Source organism: Kogia breviceps, chromosome 14, assembly GCF_026419965.1.
Source record: "Kogia breviceps isolate mKogBre1 chromosome 14, mKogBre1 haplotype 1, whole genome shotgun sequence".
Classification (NCBI taxonomy): domain Eukaryota; kingdom Metazoa; phylum Chordata; class Mammalia; order Artiodactyla; family Physeteridae; genus Kogia; species Kogia breviceps.
This window is the reverse complement of record NC_081323.1, coordinates 90,109,971-90,128,604: the sequence shown is the minus strand read 5'-3', so window position 1 is coordinate 90,128,604 and position 18,634 is coordinate 90,109,971. Positions and strand designations below refer to the sequence as shown.

General features: G+C 63.4%; 1 protein-coding gene across 4 annotated transcripts; it reads left to right on the top strand.

Moving 5' to 3' along the window:
* Positions 1-5,736: 5,736 nt before the first annotated feature.
* On the top strand, positions 5,737-17,330 carry MAFK (MAF bZIP transcription factor K). 4 transcript variants are annotated; one of them, XM_059038571.2, is made up of 3 exons: positions 5,737-5,929; positions 13,827-13,906; positions 14,736-17,330. In XM_059038571.2, exons 2-3 carry the CDS (start codon positions 13,871-13,873, stop codon positions 15,168-15,170), a joined length of 471 nt encoding a protein of 156 aa, XP_058894554.1. In that variant the 5' UTR covers positions 5,737-5,929; positions 13,827-13,870; the 3' UTR covers positions 15,171-17,330. The 4 variants fall into 4 exon arrangements, with proteins under 4 accessions (XP_058894554.1, XP_066868915.1, XP_066868914.1 ...); XM_067012814.1 differs by lacking the exon at positions 5,737-5,929 and adding an exon at positions 8,295-8,541; XM_067012813.1 differs by lacking the exon at positions 5,737-5,929 and adding an exon at positions 11,406-11,644.
* The last annotated feature ends 1,304 nt before the right edge of the window (positions 17,331-18,634 follow it).

The following is an 18,634-nucleotide window of genomic DNA, read 5'->3' as shown; positions in this document are numbered from 1 at the left end:
TGATAACAGCCTTCGTCACTTCTCCAAGCTGTGACAACCAAGAATACAAAAACGTGTCCTGTCTGGGCCGAGTGTCCCCCAGGCCAAGTCATCTTGGATGAGAACCCCTGCCCTCCAGCGTCTCTAAATTCCAAGGGCAGGAAAGGCTGTTTATTTGCAGAATAAAAGGCGTGTCTCCTGGGGTGAGGGAGGGAACGCAGCATGGCTCTCCGTGCCCCAGGGGTACCTGGACCTGGTATCAGAGCTGTGGTCGCTGCCGGCTCCCCCTCCTTTGTAGTTCACAGGGTTTGGGCCCCGGGAATAAGCAAGTTCAGTGACACACACTGGTGACCCCGAGCACAAGTCTGCCATCACCTGGGTCTCAGGTGTCCCACCTGGAAAATGGGACCAAGTTGCATCTGTGTGGCCGTGGGTACCAGACTGAGGAGCGCCTGCAGACCTCAGGAGCGGCCAGTGCGCCCTCTCCAACCGGCCGGCCGCAGCTGATGGGCTGGAAATATTAAGGGGAGCCCCACCCGGGGGGGCGGCGCTTGGCGGAGGACACTGCTGTCGCCGGCAGTCGGGCAGGGGGTTGCAGGGGGAAGGGAGGTTGGGAATCGTGACAGGATTGTTCTCAAATTGTGACTGGGAATCGGCGATATTACTTAATAATACACGAACATACAATAAGCGTGATCAGGAAAACGGGGGTCTTTTCCTTTGAGAACAGTTGGCCTTTTACGAAGAGCTCCCCTCCCCCCACGTGATCCTCAGTCAATCCTATTCCCAGTTCAAGGGTGCAGAGACAGGCCCTGAGATGACCACACAGAGGAAACTTTGGAAGCCAAACTCTGCTTCCTCCCTCTCCGGGGCCCCTCACTCGCCTCCTAGATTTGAGATGCCGAGGGGCCCCTCTCCCCTTGGCGAGGGGAGGAGGAGACCCTTGCAAGACCGAGGGTTCCAGACCGGCTCCTGCCCACCACCTCCTTCACCCCAGAAGCCAGGAGGGGGTGAGCAGGCAGAGGCTCCCAGCCACCCCCAACCCCTGCCACAGCCCTGCTCCCCCCCACCCCCCGCGGAGGACCAGGCTGCCGGGAGCACGCCCAGGGGGGGCCTCGGCCCTGGGGAAGCTTTCCCGAGGGAGGGACCAGGGACGGCCGCAGCCCAGCAGGGCCCTGAGAGCAGGTGTGTCGGTGGCACAGCGGAAGGCCAAGGAGGGGAGCTGGCTCTGCCCGGCCAGTGCCCTCCTCCCCTAGCCTCACGTCCCCCATCCTCAAAGGGCGGCCGTGGTCGGCGCCGGGCAAGGAGAGGGCACCACTGGCCGGGCTGAGGGCACGAGTCACTTGTTCCTGGGTCAGCAAACGTCCCCCCGCAGAGGCAGCCCTGTCACAGACGTGGGGTGCCAATAGCGGCCCTTCAGCTCCTAGAGAGTCCCGCTGGTCTGCCCGTGGAGGGGTGGGGCCTGCAGCGGGTGCGCCGTGGTCCGGCCCCTCCAAGGTTCCAACCCCCACCCTTCTGGGGTCCGGGACTCTAGGGGCAGCTGCGGGGGTCCTGAGGGCTAGTAAGTGCTGGGAGCCCCTCGTGCTAGAGCTGCCCCTCACCTCCCTGCTGAGTCAGTGATCCCGGGGCCCCAGCGTCCCTCCCTTTCCCTGGACCGTGCTCAGGGCCACCTGCGCCTGCCCTCGGCACGCCCGACCTCCAGCTCTCCGGGAGGAGGGGGCGGGTCGGACCCTGGGCCGGGGGGTGGGGGGGCAGGCTCCTCCCTAAGAACCAGCTCTGCCCAGCTGGGCGATGGGCAGGTCTGTCTACCCCAGGCGTGGGCCCTGACGCCCACAAGCCTCTTCCCGGGGCCAAGAGGAGCCGCGTATCTGGGTATGCAGCGCTGCCCCTGCCATGAAGCGGTCATAAAAGGACCATTGATCGAGGCCAAGCAGGGACCCGGTGCTGTGCGAAGGTCTTCACGGCCATTCAGAAACTGCACTCTCACACCAGTCCTGCGAGGTCGAGTTCCCTCCATTTTATTTCTTTTTTTTTTTTTTTTTTTTTTTGCGGTACGCGGGCCTCTCACCGCTGCGGCCTCTCCCGTTGCGGAGCACAGGCTCCGGACGCGCAGGCGCAGCGGCCACGGCTCACGGGCCCAGCCGCTCCGCGGCACGTGGGATCCTCCCGGACCGGGGCACGAACCCGCGTCCCCCGCATCGGCAGGCGGACTCGCAACCACTGCGCCACCAGGGAAGCCCAATGTGTCTGGATTTTTAATCATGATTAGAAAAACCTTTCCCCACTACAAAGTTTTAAAGGAAGTCACTCACGTATTCTTCGATATTTTAATGCTTTTTTAATCTTATTTTTTTTATTGTGGTGACATACACATAACATGATATTCACAATTTTAACCATTTTCAGTGTTTCAGTTCAGCGGCATCAAGTACATTCGCATTGTTATGCAACCACCGCCATCCATTTCTAGAACCTTTTCATCATTTCATGGTTTCTTTTTAAAAATGTTAATTCTTTGATCCATTCAAAATGTATAATACTGCTGTACCATGAGGGTAAACCGTGGACCCAACTTAATCTTTTACTAAACGGTTATCATGTTGTCTTAACATCATTTATTTAAAAAGCCCATCTTCATTTGATTTTATCAAGCCCATTTTATTATTTTATTTTATTTTATTTATTTATTTTTTAAAGAAGACGTTGGGGGTAGGAGTTTCTTCATTTATTTATTTATTTATTTTTGCTTTGTTGGGTCTTCGTTTCTGTGCAAGGGCTTCCTCTAGTTGCGGCGAGCGGGGGCCACTCTTCATCGCGGTGCGCAGGACTCTCACTATCGCGGCCTCTCTTGTTGCGGAGCACAGGCTCCAGACGTGCAGGCTCAGCAGTTGTGGCTCCGCGGCATGTGGAATCCTCCCAGACCAGGGCTCGAACCCGTGTCCCCTGCGTTAGCAGGCAGATTCTCAACCACTGCGCCACCAGAGAAGCCCCCATTTTATTTATTTTTAAAAAATTTTTATTTTGTATTGAAGTAAGTAGAGTTTATCTATTTATTTATTTACTTACTTATTTCTGGCTGCATTGGGTCTTCATTGCTGTGCGCAGGCTTTCTCTAGTTGCAGGGAGGGGGCCTGCTCTTCACTGCGGAGCACAGGCTCTAGGCACGTGGGCTTCAGTAGTTGTGGCACGTTGGCTCAGTAGTTGTGGTGCACAGGCTTAGTTGCTCCGCTGCATGTGGGATTTTCCTGGACCAGGGCCTGAACCCATGTCCCCTGCATTGGCAGGCGGATTCTTAACCACTGCACCACCAGGGAAGCCCCAGTGTAAGTAGAGTTGATTAACAACGTTGTGTTGGTTTCAGGTGTACAGAAAAGTGATTCCGTTATACGTACACATGTATCCTTTTTCAAATTCTTTTCCCATTTAGGTTTTTACAGAGTACTGAGCAGAGTTCCATGTGCTATACAGTAGGTCCTTGTTGGTTATCTATTTTATTTTTCAAAATATTTATTTATTTATTTAGTTGGCTGTGCTGGATCTAGTTCCCTGACCAGGGATTGAACCCAGGCACCCTGCATTGGGAGCACAGAGTCTTAACCACTGGACCACCACAGAAGTCTCTGGTTATCTATTTTATTTTTTTAAACATTTTTTAAAATTTACTTTTTATTTATTTTTGGCTGCGTTGGGTCTTTGTTGCTGCACGCGGGCTTTCTCTCGTTGTGGTGAGCAGGGGCTACTCTTCGTTGCGGTGCGCGGGCTTCTCACTGCGGTGGCTTCTGGTCGCGGAGCACGGGCTCTAGGTGCGCAGACTCAGTAGTTGTGGCGCACCAGGTTAGTTGCTCCGCGGCATGTGGGATCTTCCTGGACCAGGGCTCGAACCCATGTCCCCTGCATTGGCAGGCGGATTATTAACCACTGTGCCACCAGGGAAGCCCCTGGTTATCTATTTTAAATATAGCAGTGTGTACACGTCAATCCCAAACTCCCAATCGTTCCCTCCCCAGCTCCTTCTCCCACGCCCCCCCCACACCCCCCCCCTCCCCGTAACCATGAGTTCCTTCTCTAAGTCTGTGAGTCTGTTTGTTTTGTAAATAAGTTTTTTTACCAAGCCCATTTTACAGTCGAGGGAACTAAGACCCAGAAGTGAACCGATGTGAACAGCTCTAGCACAGGTGTGCTCTATCTCTCCCAGGTCCACCTAATGCAGCCTCTCCAGGCCCCACTTTCATGGTGTTGATGAGACTATTTAGACAGTGCCCTTAGTAACCAAAGGTTAGATGAAGAGACTGAAGTCCAGTTAGGGAAATGAGAACAGTGAGGAGAGTCAATTACATTGATCACTCACTGTGGTGTCTTGCTGAGAGGGCCACAAAGCAACCGCCTCTGAGGACAGAGGGTGTGGGCTAAGGGAAGGGGAAACACCTTTCAAATTCCGGCTCTGAAAACATCCTGGAGAGATGGGCTACTGCTGCTGCCGCTGTATTTATTGGCAACTGTTCCTGTTGAGGCCGGTGGCAAGCTTCAGCATGCCTGGTTGCCCCACGAGGCCAGGGCGCCCCAGCAGAGCAGGTCACTCAGAAGGAAGCCCACCCGTGGTACCGACTGCAAACGCAAGACCCGCAAACCTCTCGGCACTTTCTCCCGTTCCCTGAGGGGCCTGAGATGGTGGGAGGCCTGCCCCCCTCTCCCAGAGCCTCGGCATTTTTCCCTGTTCTCTACTCAGAACTCAGACTTGTGGCCTCATTATTATTTCTGAGAAGGATCCAGAAACCGTCCAGGGGCTTGGCCTTCCATCCAGGTGCTGGGGAGGGGGGAGTGGGCCAGGCTGTCCTCCATCTGCAGCCCGCAGAGGCTCTCCTCTCCTGGGGTGGCCCTGACCTGAGGCCGGGGCAGCATCCTGGTTCTGCCTTTGCTGGGTCTGTTTTCCCATGGCAACAATCAGCTGGGCCTTAGGTGGGCACTGTTCCAGGGGTCTTGGACCCCTAGACATAGAGGCTATGGGTTGAAGCCATTTATCACCATTTTATGTTGTCCTCTTTCCGATAGAAGAGAAATTGTTCTCTTTACTCACATCTTGGTCAAGAGGGGAAATCAAAAGAAAGATAGGGGTTCCTATCAGGAGGGGACGCCAGGTGCCCTTTCCTCATTTGTGGGGCCGGCCTACCCCGCAGACAGGGAGATGTGTGTGTCCATGGACCCATCTCCTCTTGTGATGAGACCACTAGACCGTCCCCAGACACGGGCTCCCGCTGCGACCACTCCTGGGGAGGGCGGGGTCTCCGAGGGCCCTGGTGAGGCTAAGGGATGAGCGGGGGGTGGGCGGTGGGGTGTTTAGGGTTAGGGTCAGGGGAGGCCAACTGGAGAATACAAATGCGGAGTCCAAACAGGAGCCTGCCCTTCCCCCGAGCTGAGAGAGGGCGAGCTCGAGGGAGAATGGGGGTGCTCCCGGCTCGGTTCGACGTATGGGGACGACTGCCGCCACGTGTGGGGCGCAGCGCACGCCGGAGCCACCACCACGCAGCGCGCACTGCACCTGCGGTCATAGGTACCGCCTGCCCTCCTTGCACAGGTGGGCGCAGGGGCGGAGCCTCTGGCTGGTAGGAACCTTGGGGCGGGTCGTCGGCGCGCGGCAGCGGGCGGTGCCTCGGGTGGGCGGGGCGCTGGCGCGCGCGCGGCGGGTGGGCGGGGGCGGTGCGCGCGGTGGGCGGTGCGGCGTGACGCGCGCCGACGCCGATCCCGGAAGCGGTGTCAGATGCTGGGGAGCCGGGCGGGCGCGCTGGCGGCGGGCGGTGGGCGGCGGGGGGGACTTGTTGTTCTTCGCGAAGTCCGAGCCGGAGCGCGCGGCGGAGGCGGTGGCCGACGGGGAGCGCGAGAGTGAGCGCGAGCGCGAGGAGAGCGCGTGCCCGCGAGGAGCCGCCGCGCGCCCGCGCCCCCCGCGCGACGCCAGGTGAGGAGCTGCCGGGCAGGGCTGGGCCAGGGGTCGGGGGGCCGGGCCGGGGGCGCCAGCCGCTGAGTCACGGCCCCCTCGGACCCGTGACCAAATTGGGCCGGACCCCGGGACCCCGACCCGGCCGGCGCACCTGCCGTCAGGTGTCCCTTCCCGAGCGCGCCGCGCGGGCTGGGGGCCTTCCTTGTGGGGAGGAGGAGCGCACCCCCGACCCCCACCCCGTGTCCGGAGTCGGCGGGCGTAGGGCGGGCCGGGAGAGGGCCGGGTGGGGAGCGCGGCGTTTCGGCGGGCCCGGTGCCCCCTCCCGGCTCGCCCCACCTGTTTTGCTCTCAGGCCCCGGAGATAAGCTCCGGGGAAAGCGGGGACCACGTGCCGGGGAGCGCGTGGCGACCGGGGCGACTCAGGCCTCGCGCACCTGGGCGCTGCCCGGCTCGGCCGCGCGGTCCCGCCCCGGTGGCGCTCAGGCCCGGCCTGCGCTGCCCGCGCCCGGGTCCCCTCCGCGCCGAGGTTGGTCAGGGCGAAGAGAAGGGGCCTCGCCGACCAGGTCGCGGTCCGAGCCGCCGACCTGCCGGGGTTCAAGGAGGGAGGCCTCGGTGGGGGAGCTTGGGGTGGGGAGGGGGACGGCGAACGCGTCACTTCCCGAACCCCATGGCTCGCGGCTTGTTTTTCTCCTCTGTGAATGGGGGTCTCCATCCCTTCTAACTGATGCGGGTCCTTCGGTGCCTCTTCCGAGTTCAGGACACAGATGATGTGTCCGTAGTCTGCCTGCTTCCACACACCTTCTCCGGAACCCGGGAGTGGAGGGAAGAGTTGGGCTCCGGCCCCGGCTCTGCGTTGGAAAAGCACATCGCTTTGCCCTCTGTCTCCTGTCTCCCGTTGTAGTATCCTCACGCGCCACGTGTCCTGGAGTCTTCACCCAAGCGGCCCTTGCCCACGTTCTGCCCACATTCCCGGAGCACTGGGTGTTCGGGTTGCTGGAAGTCCCCTGATGTCTTTCGTGTGTTAATGATTATGCTCTTGTTTACCTTCCCCATGGCCCTGGTAGCCCAGGCAGAAGTGAGATCTTCCCCCTATCAGTTCATTCAGAGTTGACCAGCACGCACCACCCCCTAAGGCCAGCTTCCTGGCCTCACTCGGGAGCTCCTGCGACTCTCGTGCCCACACCCAGCCCATGGTGACAGATCAGTGGCTCCCCCGCAGTGTGGCTTGGCGGCCCCACTGCCCTCCCCTTGCCCCTTTTTTGGCATTGGCGAGGTTTTGCCCGCACAGCGGTTGCTGCACAGGTGTCTTAATGAAGTACGGCTGTGCGCCATGTGTGCTGTCTCTGGAGCCCGGTCTCCAAGCCTGATGTCTTCAGGGGGATGGCGCTTTTTAAAAAATCATTTGTCTAAGCCGGTGGGAGGGCCTGGGAAGCTGAAGGTGGGCTGTGCCATGGGTGGGGCACACCTGCAGCTTGTTGCATCCTGGATGGTTGACACCTGAGAACTTCTCTCCCTGGGTCCAGTAGGAATGTGTGAGTCTGAGCTCGGTAGAGGGTGTCTGCTTTTATGACTTAAAGCTAGACCTCTCGCTATTCCAAAATAAAACATTAACTCAGAACCACAAGTGAGGCTTCTCCCCAGAGCGTGTTTGCCTCTTGTGCTCGAGCATAGCTGGCCTTTAAGGGCTGGCTTCCAAGTTCAGCATCGCTCACTTTCAAGGTGGTTGCTAGAAATGGGAGTTGAATCGAGGCTACCGGGGAAGTCGGCTCCGGGGCTTGCTGCGTTCTGGCCCTTTCTCCAGCCCTGCAGCTGAGGCTGCCTCGGGGCCAGGTCGTTTTCCGGGCCATTCTTTGTCCGCGCGGTGCGTTCTTTCACTCTCGGTCTCTGCCGCAGCTGCAGATTTTGTTCACAGTCTCGGGCAGCCAAGAATTCCTGCCCGTGTCCTGGCTGTTCCCGAGTCTAAAGGTTTCTGGGTGGACTTTCTGGATGTCGGGTCCAGTCCACACGGGACATGGAGCCCCGGCCAGCTGGGAGCGTCCTCTGTGTAGCTGCTTCTCAGAGAGTAAACAGTGACTCACCCTCCCCTCTGCTCCCCGCCTCCCTGTTCTCTGCTAATGGAAGATGCATTGCTCCGGTATTTACTTTTGCTTTTTATAAGTCACAGAGTCGTCATGTTTCCTCTTTCTTACAGTTTCAGGAAATTGAAAGTGTCATCTTAAAATTGTAGGATTTTAGAGCAGGTAGAAATGAACCTGTGTGGTCTCAGTCTACACACACACACACACACACACACACACTACATTTTATGTGAGGAAACTGAGCCCCGACACACACACACACACACACACACACACACACACACACACACACACACACACACACACACACACACACACACACTACATTTTATGTGAGGAAACTGAGCCCCGAGCCCTGCCTGGGGGCGGGGTCCCGTGTCCAGGGTCTGTGCAGCACCTGCCTGCTTTTCTGCACTGCCTGTCTGGGTGCCCTGGGCCAGGGGGCAGAGAGGAGACAGGGTGGAAGCTGCCCCAGTCCCCCTCCCTTCAGTGCAGTGCTAGCACACCTGCTTATGCAGCAGACCTTTCCCCTGCCAGGAGTTGGGGGGAGCAGGTAGGTAAGAGGGTGTCCTGCTCTCCATCCAGCGAGGGAGGCAGGGCTTGGACAGAAGGACCGGGTCTTGGGCTCGGCCCTCGATGTGTGCTCAGGAGGGGGCACCCACCTACCACAGGGAGGGCAGGGGACTCTTTCTGGTGATGCCAGGGTTGGGGGAGGGGAGGGCGGGGGGCTCAGAAGTGGGAGAGTACCCAGCACAGATTTGGGGGGCCCTCCAGGAAGCTAGGGGTGGAGGCCTGGCATGGCAACAGGTGGTCAGGAGAGAGGCGAGCTCGGGAGGGACTCTGGGCAGGGGGGCTTCTTCTGCCTGCTTTTTCGGAGGGGCTGCATTTGAGGGACCGAGATAGGAATACAGACGAGACGCAGGGGGCCTGAGCCCAGGCGGTGCTGTAGGGCCGGAGCATCTACAGGGTGATGCAGGCCGAGCCTAGCAGGTGGGCATGGAAGGAGAGGCGAGGCCTGGGGGTCCATCATCATCTGAGCTGGAGACCCAGGAGGAGGGCAGGTGTGGAGCGAGGGTGAGCCTCCGGGGCCTGTGCAGGCTGTGGGCTCTCCAGGGGCATCCCTGGCTGGACTCGGGAGGTTGGGCTGGTTGGAGCCCTGCATGGCACAGCCGGGCTGGGGGAGAACAGAAGCCAGAGTGGGGACCGGCCGGGGGGTTGAGGGGCTCAGGGCCTGGCCTGAAGCTGGGTGGCAGGAGCGGAGAGGCACGGGGCATGGCGGGTGCGGGGCGGCGTTCAGCCGACTGTCACCCTGGCGGCTGCCTGAGTCACCTCTGGACGTAGCCAGGATGACACAGCTTCCTCGGGCTGCAGAGGCAAGGTGACCAGACGTCCTCCGAGGCAGGCAGACAGTCACGTCTTGCCGGAGGGCGGCCGGCCAGGGCCAGCCTGGAGGCTCGGTGCGGGCCGGGCCGGTGGGGTGCTCGTAGAGGTGCGGCAGGACACACACCCTGTCTTGGGGAGCTGGGGCTGGGCGGTGGAAGCCCTTCTGGTTCTGGGACCTGCCTTCGGCTCATTCGTTCGTGGGATGAGTCGATGTGCGCTTGTCTGGCAGATACGTGCCCGCTGTGCGGCCACCCAGAGGGGCACTCGGCCTGGGGTCTCTCGTGAGAAGGTCCCCAGCCCCCAGAGCGGGGGCAGCCGCATCACGGTGGCTTCTGGCTTTGGGGTTTGCTCTCGGCCGTGGGAGTGGGAACCTGCCCTCCCCCCTTCTCCTCCCCGCCCCTCTGACCTGAGCCCCCGAGGCCTGGGAATGGGAGGGCTGCTCGTCCGCTGGTCTTGGGCTGAGGGGCCCGGGCCGGACAGGAGTGTTCCGAGGGCCCACCCTGCTCAGTATCAGAGACGCGGCTTCTCACGCTCCAGCTCACCGTCTGGGCAAGTGGGCCGGTCGTCCAGTCTGGGCGAGAATCTGAAACTCTAAAACCTCCTTTGCTCCGAGGTGATCTAAACCCGGGGCTGTTCGGGTGGGTCAGTGCTCCTGTCAGCCACTGGCTTCCCTGGTGGAGAAGACGTCCCCCGGGCCCTGGACCCCGGCCCAGCCCCACGAGGGCCGGCGCGCACGGGGGCTGGCCAGGCCGCCAGTGACCTCAGGAGCTAGGTCACGGCCGAGGAAGGGGCGTGTGAGAGGGAAGGGAAGAAGTGATCCTGGCCCAGGCTCACCTGCCTTCTGGAGGGTCAGTCCTGAACTGTGAGACCTGGCCCACCTGCCCTGCCCCGTTCCCAATGGGCCCAGAAGGGGAGGGGCGCCCCAGCTCCCGGAGGCCCTCCAGTCCATGCGGCCACCTGGTTGCCTCTGTCTAGTCCGCCGGGGTTCCCTTTTCCTAGAGAGGAGGCCCTCTTCCGCGTTCAGCTATACGTGAGAACGGAGTTTCCAGCTTTGCGTTGAAAAGCAGCCTTAGGCTGGCGGGCGCCTGGAAGGTGTTCTAGGGTAGAAGTGCTGGCTGCACGCTGTCTGGCCCAGCAGCTCCTTCAGGGCTTGGGGAGGGGGCGAGCGGAGGGCAGCCCCGCCGTCCGGGCTCCCAGCCTAGCGGTGGCCACCGAGCTTCTGGGGTGGCCCCACCAGGACGAGCCCAGGGGCTCTCTGCACACGGTGTCGCCAGGTTCTGTTACTTGACGGCTGGGACGCAGTGCCCGGGCGTCCTGGTGCGGGACTGTTGGAGAGGCGTGTGGGGTGACCAGGCTCCGGTGCGGCGGTGCAGGCGCCGAGCACCCCTGCCCGTGCCCGGCTGCCGTCTCCCACCCCAGCCGGGTCCCAGCCGGGTCCCAGGAAGCAGTTCGTCCCGCGTGAGCTCTGCTGGCCTGTGAGGTTGCCTGATGGTCCGTGGTTCACAAATACCCTTTTAGGGCAGTTGTTTCAAAATCAGTTGCTTTATAAACTCTTCTTCACACCCACAAAACTCTTCTCCGAACCTCTTTCCAAGAGCGAGCTGTTGTTTTTCTGAAATCTGAAGTGACGTGAGGTCAATACTTGGTGTGTTTTGGGTGTTGGGCGAGAGGTGAGTAACCGTGCCGCTCCTGTCCCTGCACCGAGTCCGCCGAAGGGCCCTCTGGCCCTGGGCCTGCAGCCCTGACTTGGCGTGAGCCCCTCGGGCAGGCTCCGGCCCGGAGGAGCAGGTCCCTGGGGCGGGGGCAGAGCCCAGGCAGTGGGGGTCACGATGCTGAGCAGGGCGCTGGGTGTCTGCTCCCGCCCCGGCCTTGCCACCTTTCCGCAGGGCCGGGTGCTGGCGCAGGCCCTGCAGCCCGGGGGCTTGAGAGCGCGGCCCTCGGCCGGAGTGTCTCTTGCGGCGTCACCCGCGTGGCCCAGCTCAGGACATTTGGCACTGGGGCCCTTGGTTCTGACCCCCTCATTTTTCAGAAGGGAAGATCGAGACCCACAGAGAGAAGGGGGTCTGCTTCATCACCCCCAGCTGGTGGCCAGCCCCTCGGCTCCATATTTACACGCATTCACGCCATCTGCTTGGACACAGAAGGCTTGAGAACTGAGGAAAGCTCCCTGAGGTCAGACCTCGGCTGGGACCCCAGCCGGACCACTCTCTCCCATCTCTGCTGGGGCTCCTCGCCTGTGGTCCTGGGCCCCAGTAGCCCAGGTGGTGGACGAGGTGGGCTCAGAGCCGGTGGATGTGGCCTGAGGGTCTGCCCGGGCGACCTTGGCCTGGTGGACAAGGGCGCCTGAGCTCATGGGACCTGTGCAGAGGGCAGGGGGCCGAGCCCATGGGGTGCTGAGGCCAGGCCTGTGTACATCCTGGGAATGGGTGACCCGCCAGGCAGTGTCACGGTGGGCAGGTCCCCAGGGGAGGTGACCCTGCCCTGAAGGTGCCTGGGTCCCGGCCAGGCCAGTAGGTTACTGAGGGTCCGCTCAGGATCCGAGCGGAGGCCCCCCCTTTCCTTTTCCCACCGGGTGGGAGCTGGTCCGGGTGGGTGGGCGGGGCCTCAGTCTGTGGGAATGTGAGCCCAGCTCTGTAAACAGCTGGTGACTCACCGCCCAGCTATGCCCTGGCGTGCTGGGAGCGAGCTGGAATGATAGCGGCTCCTCCTCGCTGGAAGTGGAGAAGTTTCTCATGGCCTCCCAGCCGCCTGGCCCACCAGCCCTCCCGGTGGCTTCTCCAGCCCAGCGCTGACCCCTGCACTGGAGGGAGGGGCGGCCTGTGAGGCACCCTTGGGTCCCCCCAGATGCCAGGGGTCAAGCCACAGTCAGGAAGCAGCTCTTACTTCCCTGCTAGGATTGCCCCAGGAGAGGCTGCGTGTCTGTCTCGAGCACACGTGTAGCTGCAAGGAGCACAGAGGGGCACGACTGCCCCCGGAGGCCATACTGGCCCTGCTGCCGTCCTGCTGTCCCGCACCAGCGCCCGGGAGAGTGGCTCTGTTGCCGGGGGCAGCCAGGGGTCCACAGGTCTGGGTGCTGAGACCCTCTGGTGGTGAAGGGTGGCGGGCCGCGGAGGCAGGGTGGGTGGGGAGGGTCCAGGCAGTGCTACAGCGAGGTTCTCAGGGCCGCAGGGGAAGGCCGTCCACCCAGGTCTCCCTCACCTTGAGGTGGAGACTTTGCCGTGGCTCCATCTCTGGCCCCAAGACCCTCCTTGGGTGTTTCTCTGACATTCTCTCTGCTCAGTTCACCTCGTCCGGCATTCGGAACTTGGGGGGCAGACCCCGACCCTGTAAGCTGGGACACGGTGCACCAGCGAGTCGGGCCGGGTCCTCCCCACGCCTTCCCCGGCCGCAGACACGAGGGGCCTGCTTGCTGCCCCACAACCTGCGCTGTCTGCTCCGCCTGCCCCAAGCCATTGTTGCTGTGGGCTTCTCTGTTTCCATGACGACCATAGGGGGTTGGCTACGTCCCAAGGTCGCCATGGCAACTATCAGAGGGGAATCATGCTTGGGATGCTTTGGCTGGCTTTTTCATGAATGATTAGAATGTGTGACACAATGCAGACACGAAAACGAGAAGGGCGGGGCGGGCGGCGGGGGCTGGCGGGCGGCGCGGCAGAGACGGCTCCCGCCAGACGGTCAGTGAGCTCTGGAGGTGGAGGCTCCCACCTCCCGGGGTCGCAGGCTGGGTCGCAGGCTGGCTGGCGTACAGAGCCCCCGCCCACGCTCTGGGCCTCAGGTCATGGCTGTGGGGCAGCCTAGGTGAAGGTGGTGATGTCACAGCTGCAGTGCCCTTGGCGGAGGTAGGTCTGCTGGGGAGGGTGGGGCCTGGCCAGGGCGGGCACCGGGCTGCCCCCGCCTGTATTTGGGGTAAGCTCAGCAAGCCAGGGGCTCCCCCCCGGACCCCTCGGGGGGCCAGGTGGGCCCAGAGTGATGGGGTCTTGCCGGGGCAGGGGCTGTCCCTGGAGCCAGTGGCGATTCACAGGGGCTAGGTGTGGCCTTTCGGGAGGGGGCTTTGCTGCTGCGCAGTGGGACCCCTGAACGTGGCGTCCTGCCACAGGTGCAGACGTCTAGCTCGGGGCCGAGGCTCGTGGCCCAGGCCCAGTGGGTGGGGGCAGCGTGGCACAGCCGTGTGGCTGCCAGGCCCCAGACATGGTGCATGCAGGCCACTCTGCGGGCTGCTGCTGGAGTTGGGGGTGTGGCCAGGTGTCCTCCCGGGCCCCCTGGGCAGCGGCTCAGGCCCACCAGGATGCCCCTGCTTTCAGGGTGCTGTGACTGGACAGTGCAGAGCGCGGAGCCGAGCCTCCTCGGGGCGTCCCTGCAGGGGGCCGTCCCTGCTTTGGGTCACCTGTGACCGCAGCTTGCCCTGTGCCCAGCCAGGAACTCATCCCCCTCGCTTCTGTGCTCTGTGATTTTCAGTTACCATTTCCAAGCGGTTCTGTCCGGGTGACTGTACCCAGGTTATGACGACTAATCCCAAAGCGAACAAGGCGTTGAAGGTAAGGGGGTGGGACGGGCCCAGGCCCAGGAAGGTCCCTCCCGGCCCCTGAAGCCCCCGTCCCGGGGCCGCCCTAGAGCTGAGGAAGGAAGCCTGTCACCGGGTGTGGGGAGGGGCCGTGGACTGGAGGAAGTACCTTCAGGAGAAGTGATGCCAGAGCCGGGGGCTGTGGCCGCGGGAGACGCCGGCTCTGGCGTCTGGCGGTGGAGGGGTGGAGGGGTGGGTGCCTACCAGCCAGGACATCCTTGTCAGCCCGGCCCCGGACGTGGGCAGGGTGGCGTCTGGTTCTGCAGAGCCCCTGGTGGGGTGCCCGTGAGCGGGCGCTGCAGCTCCGGGCCTGGCGCCGGGGGTCCGCGCCTGGGGCTGCCTCCCTGGGGCTGGCCGTTTCCCCGCTTAGGAGCAGAGCTGCGTCTGGCCGGAGTCGGCTCTCTGTGCATCTGTGGGCTGTGCGCTTCCAGGCGCCTCCTGGGGTCCCGCTGGGTCCACGTAGCCTTCTCCCACCGGCCTGCGGGGTGCCGAAGGAGGGGTTGCCGTCAGCCCCGCACCGGGCACTGGAGAGTCCCAGGGGCAGCACAGCCGGGCAGCGGCCTCGTGGGGCTTGGGCGACGGCGGGCGACCGGCTCTCGGCCGGGCATGGCCAACGGACCCCCTAGGGGACACCCTGCCCCGTACCGCGTGCAGGATGCCGGGCGACCCCGCGGCGCCCGTCCCCGTTCCCGGGTGGAGGGCGGGCCGGCCCGGGGCGCAGAGGCGGAAGGAGCCGAGCCCCGGCGCGGCGCCCGTGGCGTGTGTTCCAGTCCCCGCCCTGACCGCACGCTGCGGCCCCACAGGTCAAGAAGGAGGCGGGCGAGAACGCCCCGGTGCTCAGCGACGATGAGCTGGTGTCCATGTCGGTGCGGGAGCTGAACCAGCACCTGCGCGGCCTCACCAAGGAGGAGGTGGTCCGCCTGAAGCAGCGGCGCCGCACGCTCAAGAACCGCGGCTACGCGGCCAGCTGCCGCATCAAGCGCGTGACGCAGAAGGAGGAGCTGGAGCGCCAGCGCGGGGAGCTGCAGCAGGAGGTGGAGAAGCTGGCCCGCGAGAACAGCAGCATGAGGCTCGAGCTGGACGCCCTGCGCTCCAAGTACGAGGCCCTGCAGGCCTTCGCGCGCACCGTGGCCCGCGGCCCCGTCACGCCCACCCGGGTGGCCGCCACCAGCGTCATCACCAGCGTCAAGTCCGCCGGCGTCTCCTCCACCTCCGTGCCCTTCTCGGCCGCCTCCTAGTGCCTGGCTGAGGGCCGGGGCCACGGGCTGCTGGTCGGGGGTCCCGCGGGGAGCAGGCCCTTCACACCGGAGTCAAATCGCGGACCCGTGCGGGGCTCGGGCCGCGGCTGGCAGAGAGTAGGCGCCCGAGTGCCACCTGCTCTGCGCACGCGCGCGCCCACGCGTCCCACCTGCCCCTGGGCCCTGCCGCCTCGCTCAGGGCTGTTTCCAGGGCTCTGGCTTGCACTGGGGGAGTTGGGATGTGTGGAAGGAAGGTCCTGGGGAGGTTCCCGGCCCAGACGTCCTCTGCCCCTCACGCGAGCAGCGCGTCCGTCCCCTGCTCGGCCCCCCAGCCAGGGCAGGACCCCCTCACCGCCCTGACTGCCCCCCGGGTGCCCCGGGAGGAACCGTGCCCCAAGGGGTCTGAACACCCTGCGATCCTGCTTCAGCCTCAGCCAGAGGCCTGTGCCCCGTGAGTGGGTGGAGGAAGGGCTGCACGTGCATGAGAGCGTGCGCGAGCCTGTACACACGAGTGTGTGCAAACGTGCACGTGTACCCGTCCTCCCGTCAGTGTGCCAGTAGTTCTGGGGGCCTTGGGGAGCGAGCGGCTTGTTAATGGGGCTCGGGTGAGCCTTGGGCTTTCCTCCCTGTGTTGGGTGACCTCGGGCAGGTCCCCGTTGAGAAGCAGCCGCCTGGCCGGGGAGGGGGAGGGGGGCCCTATGTCCCGTGTGGAACAGGTGTGAAGGCGGCGGCGGTGGCCTCAGGCGCGGGCCACGGAGCTGGGCAGTGGCGCCCGTGGTCCTGCCTGTGGGTCCTGCTGCCGGAGGAGCTGAGAGCAGGGAGAAGGGGGGTTGGAGAAAGAGGCGTGTGGATGGTGGGGGGAGGTGATGGTGGGGGCGGCACTGGGCTGGAAAGGTGGCCAGGACCAGCTGCCGGGAGCGCTCGGACGGTATGTCGGCAGAGGACACGGGGACTCTGCAACCTTGGTGCTGAATCATCGCCTGGACCCTTCTTCACCTGCTCTTCCTTTCTGGCACTCAGAGCCACTGATGACTGCGGGGCCTTTGCTGCGGTGTCCTTTCCCAGAGAGCCGCTGCGGGGCTTCCCGTGTGGCTAGGCAGGGGCCGCCCCTTCCTGCCCCACCTGGGAAGATGCCGGGCCCGAGGGGTGGGCGGCGAGCCCCGAGCCCACCACAGGCCAGAAGCCCTGGGCTGCAGCTCGTGGTTTCCTCTTGGCTTGCCTCCCACCATTGAGTGAGCCCCCCAGCAAGCTGCGAAGCCCCCGCGCAGGGTGCCGGCCGTCCCGGGAGGAGTGGGGGGATGGGGGAGGGCCCCAAGGGCTACAGCCCAAAAGCGTCCCCCTGTCCTGGGAGAAGGTGCAGGGTCTGGGGCGTCTGGGTCCTTCCGGAGCCACGGCCGGTGTGTAAAGAAGCTGTTGATACCATAGCCATGGTAGGTAATCCACATTGGATATCAATAAGGACCATGGGGGTATTTAAAAGAGAGAAAAGTATATATATATATAAAATTATATACACATTTTATCGTACAGATTTTCGTACCTTTTCTTCCTATTTGATACTGTAAGTCTCTCTAGGGCAGAGCTGCCCGGGAGTGGGACCGCCGCTCGCGCCTGGCTTCTCTAGTCGGCCGCCCTCCGCCCCGCGCTGCCCTTGGGTCGTGCCCGGCCCGGTGCCCCGCGGGGCGGGCGGGCGGGCGGCCCGGGCTCTCCGAGCACCGGATCCCGCAGCCTCCGCTCCCCGGGACCAGGCCTGGGAGACCGGCGTGAGCCCTCCCCTCCTCAGAGCGTTGAAATTTCATTGTCACAGTTTTAATATATGGATGTTTTAATTTAAGAAAACAGGCACGGCCCCCTGGCCGGGGGGGCTGGTTTCCCATCCCCCGTGCTTCCGGCTCACTCGCCGTCCCGGGCGACAGGGCCCTGCGAAGGCCCCGCTCCTGTTTCCCGCACCTCTGGCCACTCAGCAGTTTCATTTCAATATTTATTTCTGTGCTGCTTTTATCATGATATAAATTATTGAGGAGAGACCCTATGTCGTGGCCCCTGTGGTGTGGCGCGCGGCCCGCGCCCGCCTGTCCCCTCCCGGCCACACCTAATTTATTGCTGTACATCTCTGCCGTGACGCTTTTGTACCTTTCAATAAAGAGTTTTCTGGTTTCACGTTGTTTTGCTGCACGGTTGGTGCTTTGGGCCAACCCTCCCTTCTTCCCCGGCCCGGGGGGCTGTGGGCCGCTGCCCGCGCTGCCCCCCCCCGTCCCAGCCCCCGTGGCTGTGGCCCCCCCGGGGGCGGGGTCACCGTCGGATGCTGCTTGTGAGTGGGTCTCCAGGGCTGCGCGTGGAGGGCTCCCTTTCTGGGTGGTGGGTGGGGGTTCCCGAGGCCCCTGCTGCCCTGACGAGGAGCCCCTGTCGGTGGGCGCGGCCCCCCTTCCCCGGGCAGCTCTCTTGGCTGGGGCTCTGCGGTCAGCTCGCAGGGGGTGGGAGAGGTGGGGTCTGCCTGGGGCGGGGGGCAAAGCCAGTAAGCAGACTCCCCTGAAAGCCAGAGCCGGGGGCCCGGCCAACCTGGGCCTGCTGGTGGGGGAGCGGGCGCCTCGTCTTCGGGGGATGCTGCCCCCTCCTTACCCCACTGACCTTCGAGGGTCAGGTGGGTCAGCACTTGGCCTTGGCCTCTGAGGGAGGATCAGGCTTGCAAGGAGAACTGCTGCTCGCTGGGGTTTCTGAACACTGGCAGCCCTCCTGCCCCACCTCTGCCGGGCTGACCAGGGTGGCACCTCGTAACCAAGGGACTGTGCTTCAGCGCCAGCTGCTGGGCTTGAGCCCCACCCCAGCTTCCGCGTAGCTTCCGCCGGCTCCTTCCCCCCGAGCCCCCGAGCTCCCTTCTGTGGAATTAGGTCCGGGGACAGACGCGCTCGGCACGGTGCGCTCGCTGTCTGCCCCAAGCCGAGCAGACCCCCGCAGCAGCCCTGGGAGAGCCCTGGGTGTGTCCCTGAGACCGGAGCTGGCAGCAGCCTCTGGGTGCAGGCTGGGGAGGCACAGACCCCGCCTGGCGCTGGGCTCCACGGAGGTTGTTAAAGGGTTCCTGCCCCCAGGCCGCCCAGCCGCTCTGGGGGCCACCACCCTTCGGCGTGGACCGCTGGGGCGCTTTCACAGGTGAGAACACCGAGGCCAGAGCACGCGGGTGAGACAACCGGCCTCCGTGGCCACCCCTGGCCCCCGCAGTGCGGCCCGGAATAGGAAGCCTGGTTCTTGTCAGAGACGGAGAGGTGGCCCGCGGTGCCCTCCTCGGAGCACCCACGCTTCCCTGTCAGCAGGGCCAGGCCCGTGAGGCCGGCAGCCCCTCTGACCTGCTCTGAGGCGCTGTCTCACCTGCAGGTGTGTCATCCTCACTGCTTGACTTTGTTAGGTCAGAAGAGCCTGGCCACGGGCACAGGGGCCCGTGGGGCTGGGACCAGTGGGCAAGCGGCCCC

Bases quoted from the DNA above. Each gene is read 5' to 3' on its own strand.
- MAFK (XM_059038571.2), top strand. From the start codon at position 13,871: ATGACGACTAATCCCAAAGCGAACAAGGCGTTGAAG. The intron at 13,907-14,735 runs GTAAGGGGGTGG...GCGGCCCCACAG, and splicing joins AAGCGAACAAGGCGTTGAAG to GTCAAGAAGGAGGCGGGCGA.